Source organism: Sinocyclocheilus anshuiensis, unplaced genomic scaffold (assembly GCF_001515605.1).
Source record: "Sinocyclocheilus anshuiensis isolate Anshui unplaced genomic scaffold, SAMN03320099.WGS_v1.1 scaffold1394, whole genome shotgun sequence".
In the NCBI taxonomy this organism is placed as follows: Eukaryota; Metazoa; Chordata; class Actinopteri; order Cypriniformes; family Cyprinidae; genus Sinocyclocheilus; species Sinocyclocheilus anshuiensis.
This window is the reverse complement of record NW_015558696.1, coordinates 177,044-184,406: the sequence shown is the minus strand read 5'-3', so window position 1 is coordinate 184,406 and position 7,363 is coordinate 177,044. Positions and strand designations below refer to the sequence as shown.

The window sequence follows — 7,363 nt, the reverse complement described above, 5'->3', positions numbered from 1 at the left end:
ACACACACACACACACACTCACACACACTCACACACACACTCACACGCACACGCACACACACACACTCACACGCACACACACACACACACACACACACACACACACACACACACACACACGCACGTGTTAATATCACAACATGAGTGCTGCTGTGTTTTTCAGTGGAGGCCTACTTCAAACAACAGCACTGATGGACCACTGAACTCTCGCCGTGACCTCTGACCTTTCACCTGTGACCTCTGCAGCTGACCCACCACAGATCTCACAGCACGTGCCTCGGATGTTTGTGTTTTTAAGTTGTTTTACACTAAGTATTTGTATGTATTCTGTACTATGATTCTGTATCATTAGATCATGAAACTGTTGAGTATTTTGTGCCCTAACATTAAATTTTCATGTCTGCGTTTTCGATGAACCGTTTGTGACCAAATCTGATTTTTCAAATCCGATTTTTAAGCATTAAAGGCTCTATCTAGTGGTTATATTGAGTTATTTCACATCTGACCCTTCACATGAACATTTATTAAACAATTTTCAACTCGCTTTTAAGTGAAAGTCAACTCTTTAGTTCTGAACCTCTTTTTATTCACATATTAAAGGGACAGTACAGCCAAAAATGATCATCCTATCATCATTTATTCACCCTAATGTCGTTCCAAACCTGTAAGACTTCCTTACCTCTATGGATCACAAAAGGAGATGTTTAGCAGAATGTTCACGCTACTCTTTTCCATGCAATCGCAGTTTATAGTGATCACATTTAGCCTCAAAAAACCCCAAAGCCTTATAAGTGTCATTTTCATGCTACAATATTTTTTTTCCCATTAATATTAATGGAAAAAACCCACAATAACGAAGCAAAAACCAGATTTGTGATTATATATTATATAGACACTGTATATTTGAGGTTTTCTGTCATATGATGGTTTGTGTGACGAACAGACTGAAATATGCCTCAACCAATCTCATTGGTTGTAGTGTGTCACATGTCCGTTCACTCAGAATATTTAAATACACATGGCCACAAATGAGATTTAAGAGCTACACTGCAAGAGAAGAAGATTCTGAAGCAACATGAGGGCGACTAAATGATGCCAGAATTGTCTTTTACTGTAGTATTACGATCCCTCAGGGTTTAGTACAGCTTTTTAATAAAGTACTGATCTGATTATCTTTGTGTGTTTGAGGTCTGATTTTGATTGTTCGCGTGAGCTGGAGGATATTAGTGCTTGTGTGTGTGTTGTGTGTTTGTATGTGAGTGTGAATGGAAGATTATTGAGTGCCGCTCATGATCGGGGCGTGTGAAACGGCACCAGGGTGTTCAGAGATGCTCAAACGCTGAAAGTCAGATCACACCCACCTGAGAGAAAGAGAGAGAAGAGACAGACGCTAGAGAAACCTGCAGACACAACAGAAACGAAGACGCATAGAGCAGCCGAACACAAAGAGCTGGACACAGCGGAGAACATCAGAGGAACGTCTGTATGGTCATGAACGGAGGTTTATTTTGGATCAGCTGGATCATGGGTATGTTTAGGACTTGTCAGTCTGTTGCTCAGTGTTCATTTGGTGCTGTGATGTTTGAAGAAGCTTCTCGGTCTGTTTTCCGCCGCACAAGCATTCTTAGAACTAAAGGTTCCAAAAGGTGGTTTTCACAGCGATGCCAAAGAAGAACCGCTTTGGGAACTTTTCCGTGAACAGTTCGTAATTTTCTTCATATGAAGGACCTTTTAATAATCTAAAGAACCTTTGGTGCAATGGAAAGATTCCATGAATGCTACCGGTGCCAATAAAGAAGTGGAACATTTTATAGGAAACATTTGAATTGAGATATTTCTCCTGGATCTTTATACGATGAGTAACTCGCCCAATGGCAGCACCGCAGCCGGAAGTGCCGGAGTAGTTTGGGTCACTCCGCTTCTGGGTGCCACCCTCGTCATCATGTGCATTTTGGGTGTGACTGGAAACCTGTACACCCTCGCCATCATGCGATCGGCCACGTTACGGCGCGCCGGCTCTATGTACGTCTTCATCCTCAACCTGGCGGCGGCGGATCTGCTCTATCTGGGCACCATCCCGTTCGTAGTCTGCACCTACTTCGCCCACGACTGGTTCTTTGGGGAAATGGGCTGCAGGCTGCTGTTGAGTCTGGATCTGCTCACCATGCATGCCAGCGTATTTGTGCTGGTGGCCATGAGTCTGGAGCGCTACCGCGCCGTGGCCGCTCCATTCCGAGCCCGTCGCTCAACCGCACGTAATCACTGGCTGATGGCGTTGGGAATCTGGGCGGCAGCGTTCGTGTTGACGCTCCCTATGATGGTGATGATCCGTCTCCGCGAGGGACGTCCCAGTACGGTGGGCCTCGTCAAACGCATCTGCTTCCCAACATGGACCCCCGAGGCTTTCAAGGCATATCTGACCACGCTCTTCTTCACCAGCATGCTCCTGCCAGGCCTGCTGATGGTGGGACTCTACACGGGTCTCGCCCGGCATTACTGGGCCGCCCAGGCTAACCTGACTCACGGATCCTCGTCGTCCGTTCGCAGGCGCCGACTGAAGCACAAGGTGGTGGGAATGATCTTCTGCATCGTGGTGGTGTACTGGACGTGTTTTCTGCCGTTCTGGGGTTGGCAGATAGCAAAGCTCTTCTCGTCCGAGTCGCTCCGCTCGCTGTCGGCCGCCGCTCACACCTACGTCAACTTCTTCGTCACCTGCCTGACGTATGGAAACAGCTGCATCAACCCGCTGCTTTACACGCTGCTGACGCGCAACTACCGTGACTACCTGGCCCAGAGAGGTCAGTCATCAGGGGCGAGTCGAGGGGACCAGGGGTCGGCCGCGGGGGTCAACGCCATCCAGGATCATGTAGGATGAGTTCAGGAGAGATCTGAGAGTTATAACTTCTGGGTGCAGTTGCATAAACATAGCCACTATGCAAAGACTGTGTCTTCACCCTCTGGGCTTCTTCGGTCACTTAAATGTTACACTTTGAATTTTTAAATTTTTTGCTTCATCTGAATGAGATGACACTTGGTGGCTTTTGTCGCATTAGCTATGTGAACATGCAAAAAAAAAAATGAATGGGCATGATACGGATATGTTAAATGTAAAAAAATAAAGAGTGATGCTTGGTACCTTCACGGTCAAAAAAGAACGACATGGGAAATGAATAGGAAATTTGAAAAAATATGGAAAAAATGTAATGGAAAAAAATGCACATACAAATTTTATAAATATTGCATAGTATTATAAAATCCCTCCAAAATTCTAAATAATACTCAAAAAATATTATTGAATAAAAATGCATTACATTGATTTTCCTTAAAAAAAAAAAAAAACATTTCAAGGCTTCAGTCACTTTTGACCGCGAAGGTACCATGTGTGACCCACAAATGTAGAGGCTCGGAGGGTTTTAAGGACTAGTCTTTCCAGCTAGCAGTTAGTCCAGTGGTAATCAAATAAGCCCAATCTACGTTTTTAGGTAACTGACTTAAAGTTATGACCAGTCTTAAAGTAAAACATGACATGACTATCTTGAAAGACCAGTGTAAGAGGGTTATGCAACCGGACACTGTTTTGAGATTTCTATTGGTGTTGCTTCGGTTCTGTATTTTACACTTGACTTCACATTACTAAAACTGTTCATCATACAAAAGCAACAAAAAATGTGTCGTTTCTGCACCACTAGCGCAACATTATTGCAAAAATAATGACTGTTTTCGAACAGGTTTCTCAAACACTCCCCCCTCACTTGTCATTGGTCAGCCAGAAAGATAGCCCCACCCCAGGCTCACATGATTGGTTGATTCAGAAGTTAACGAGATGGGCTGCTCAAACAAACAGATCAATGTTGTGAAAGCGTCTCAGTCAGTGTTTGACTCTTCAGGAAGATTAACCTACAGATTATAGTGACTTAATATTAATTTTTGTATATTAATATTCATGTTAAAATTCACCATGTAATCAAGTAAACAGATGAATTTGTGCAGAACTACTGTAGCGTAGTAAACCTTTGACATCAACAGCAGAAGATAATGAGAATTGGGAAGTGTTTTCTCTTCCCTTTTAAAAGTTGATAAGGTGTTATATTAGTTATCTATACATGTACTGCTCACTATGATTACATTATTATGTAGTGAGTTCACTGGTTAATGGTTAATATTTTATTATCTGCATTTATCATTGTTTTTAACTGCTGTTTGTGACCCATCAGATCGGATCTGAATCCTGGTTTTGGTCCAGATAAATGCTGCTCTATATAGTCTGAGTCTGTATGTGTAGCTCTAGTGTTGAATGTTACACTGATAGACAGTCTTTATGGTGCTAGTTTTTATTTCTTTGTACCTGTGAGCTTATAAAGTGTATTCATGCAGGTGTTTTATGAGTGAGTTTATTTTCTCTTCAGAGGCTTAGTAAAATGTTCAAGCTAAATAAAGTTAATTTACCTATGATGATTCAGACAACTGGCTGGTGAACTCTTATGGGGGCACAGTTTGTGTGTGTGTGTGTGTGTGTGTGTGTGTGTGAGAGTGTGTGTGGAATCTGTTTTCTGTCCGTCACATTCCTCAGTTCCTGCTTCGGTCTTTTCGAGTCGCTCTGTAAATGATCTTGAAGATCCTGTTGCTCTGAGTTTAGCACAGCGAAATACCTAAATGATTCTCTGAATCGAGGAGTTTTCTGACAGATGTGAGATCACACAGTCTCAGTCTGATAGCGTTTAGCTTCCTCGTCTGCTAAATCAACATTTCAGATTCTTTTCACAGGAATCTTTTATCAGTTCGTTTTTTTCGGCTGTATTCTGGGTCACTTGTAGTCACTGTACACTATTAGTGATTTTATCACAGTTTGCATTCTTCTGCTGTATGTACTTTGCCGCGGATGGTGAAAAAGCCTACTTTTGACTTTTTGCATGCATTTATTTTATTTTCATTTATTTAACTTTTTTTTTAGAATGCTGTGTTATATAGATATCTTGCATCACAGACATCTTTATTGCATAAGTCTCACTCACTTTCTCTCTCTCATTGAATTTGTTAGTTTCGACAGTTACTGTTCATTATAATTCATCATAAAAACAATTGATTTCAAAATGAATACCTTCTAAATTAACTATGAATCTGTAACTTCCAAAACTACAACATTGTTAGAATTTAAAAGTTAATTTAATTTAATTTCTTAAATCACTTAATTTCTGACGTTATATTAATACTTTGACATTTTTAGGGCTGCAGCTTCATCATCACTGAAAGAGAACCGCCTCAAACCCAAAGAACACTCAGAAGAACAGCGAGTCACATTCTGTCAGTGGATTTATTTGACACTCTTTGGTTTTCTTTGGTACATTCAGTGGAGTGAGGTCTGACACACGAGGAACCACAGCCTGCTCAGTTGACCTTAATGCTGCTGATCTTCACGTCTCCCGTCACGTGCACGTGTTTGAAGACGTCGTCGCCGAAGCGGTTCGGGAAGCTCATCATGGTGCCCTCCGGGAGCTTGATGTAGAAGGTGTCGTTGTTGAAGGTGATGGTCAGCTGTTGGAGGAGAGACAGGTGAGATTTACACTCCATCAGCTTCAGCTGCGCTTATAAACGTCTGAACGTCACTATCAGATCAAGTGTCTGTTTGGCGGTTTTTAGTGGATGTACTGTATGAAACACAACACTGACTGTCTTTATCTTCAGCACTACTGCTATTGATCTAGCATTTCAAATCTACAAACTTCTGTCTGTAAGATATGGAAGCTTGTTTCTAACGCAGGATAAAAGAATAAAATAAGCTAATTGAGACGGGTTTTTTTCTTCTTCTCAAATTCAGAGTTTATATCTCACAATTTGGTCTTTTTTCCCTCCAATTATGAGATATATGAGAATACATATGAGATATAGATGATTGAGAGAAATTTATTACGTGGTGGAAAAAAAAAGAAAAAAAAAAAGTGACAAACTTGGAATTGCAAGAAAAAAAAAATCTCAGAATTCTCAGTTTTTTTTTATTATCAGAATTCCATTCCTAAAAAAAAAATATATATATATATATATATATATACACACACACACACACACACACACACACACACACACATATAAAGTACTTTGACTTTTTTCCGCAAAATTGTGAGATAAACTCTGAATTGCAAGAAAAAAGTCAGAATTGTGCGATTTGTACATCATTCATTATAGTAAATGACACATGATCTAATGCAGTGAAATTTTTAAATGCGAATTTTAAGACAGTACATGAGAAGCTGTTGTAAGTGTGTGATTGCAGCATAATTCATCCTCAAACCTCAGAGCGGTGGGCGGTTTATTGCTTAAAGGGTGACGCTTTATGACTCTTTGTGTCTGAGTTACTGTAATCTGTCAAAAGACTAAAGCCGGGCAACTAACCTAGATACAGGAATCACTGGGGAACTGGTCAAAGAACACAGAAAAAGGACTAACTGAGGTTTAACACTGAATGAAGCTTGATCTGAAGCAGCATAAATGACGACGGCAAAGAGTGTGGATGCCAGATTTAGACTTTTTAAATGTCAGGAGTCCAGAAAGATGAAAGTAAAGAATCTTGTGAAGCACAAAAAGGTCAAATAAAGAGAACACTGCTAGATTAACATGTGGTTGTTAAATGCTTTTGATTACTCATCAATGCATGACCGTGCTGCTGGTTAGAGTTGTTCGCGGTGTGGGCGAGGTCAAAGGTCAGAGGTCACCGGTGCTCACCTTGAACTCTCCGCCCTGTTGAAAGGGGAAGCAGGGTTCGCGCTGTTCGGCGCCCCAGCCGCCCTGGTTGGAGTTGCACACGATGACGTTACTGTCACCCATCGAGTTAAAGCGAGGGTTGAAGTGAAGGGCGACTGTGTCGGCGTCGTGACCGATGTTGATGGAGAACCTGAGGACAGAGAGACGGACGGTTGGAGACACGCATGCTCATTTTCTGTGCATAAAATAATATATAAGCCTGTTCCAAAAGTAGTTTCTTGCCACTGTTGCCTTTAGCCTGCTCAGTTGGGGTTTAAAAGACAATTCATATTTAGTAATCTTATTGATTTAACTGCACTAAACAAAATTTTATGTATATGTGTATAACTAAAAGTAAAACCATAAAAAACTTATTTTTAAATAAAATAAATGTCAAAAATATATTAAAAAACTACTTTAGAAGGCAGCATTTCTTATTTTCATTTAATTGTACTTAATGTACTAAAATAACAAACTCAAACAGAAATATAAAACTGAAAATATAAAAATTAAAAATATAAAAATAAATATTCAAAATATTAACAAAAACTATAATAGTGTCTCAGTGATATATATACACACTCACACACACTCACACACACACACACACACACACACACACACACAC

General features: G+C 40.6%; 3 protein-coding genes across 4 annotated transcripts in view; 2 read left to right on the top strand and 1 right to left on the bottom strand.

The window, feature by feature from the left end:
- The window catches only part of LOC107681418 (arf-GAP with dual PH domain-containing protein 1-like), a 13,193-nt gene extending 12,546 nt beyond the window's left edge, over positions 1–647 (top strand). The window contains exon 11 of the mRNA XM_016477714.1: positions 164–647. Within this exon, the coding sequence (XP_016333200.1) occupies positions 164–192 (29 nt within the window). The 3' untranslated portion in view covers positions 193–647. The remainder of the gene's footprint in view (positions 1–163) is intronic.
- A 1,165-nt stretch (positions 648–1,812) lies between these two features.
- On the top strand, positions 1,813–2,997 carry LOC107681414 (urotensin-2 receptor-like). Its single transcript, XM_016477710.1, has one exon. The coding sequence runs from the start codon at positions 1,856–1,858 to the stop codon at positions 2,873–2,875; it is 1,020 nt and encodes a 339-aa protein (XP_016333196.1). The 5' UTR covers positions 1,813–1,855; the 3' UTR covers positions 2,876–2,997.
- A 2,295-nt stretch (positions 2,998–5,292) lies between these two features.
- Positions 5,293–7,363, bottom strand: part of LOC107681420 (galectin-1-like) — a 5,577-nt gene continuing 3,506 nt past the window's right edge. For both annotated transcript variants that reach the window (XM_016477716.1, XM_016477718.1), the window contains 2 exons: positions 6,718–6,886; positions 5,293–5,532 (listed from right to left, as the gene is read on the bottom strand). In XM_016477716.1, coding sequence (XP_016333202.1) covers positions 5,386–5,532; positions 6,718–6,886 — 316 coding nt within the window. In that variant the 3' untranslated portion in view covers positions 5,293–5,385. The remainder of the gene's footprint in view (positions 5,533–6,717; positions 6,887–7,363) is intronic.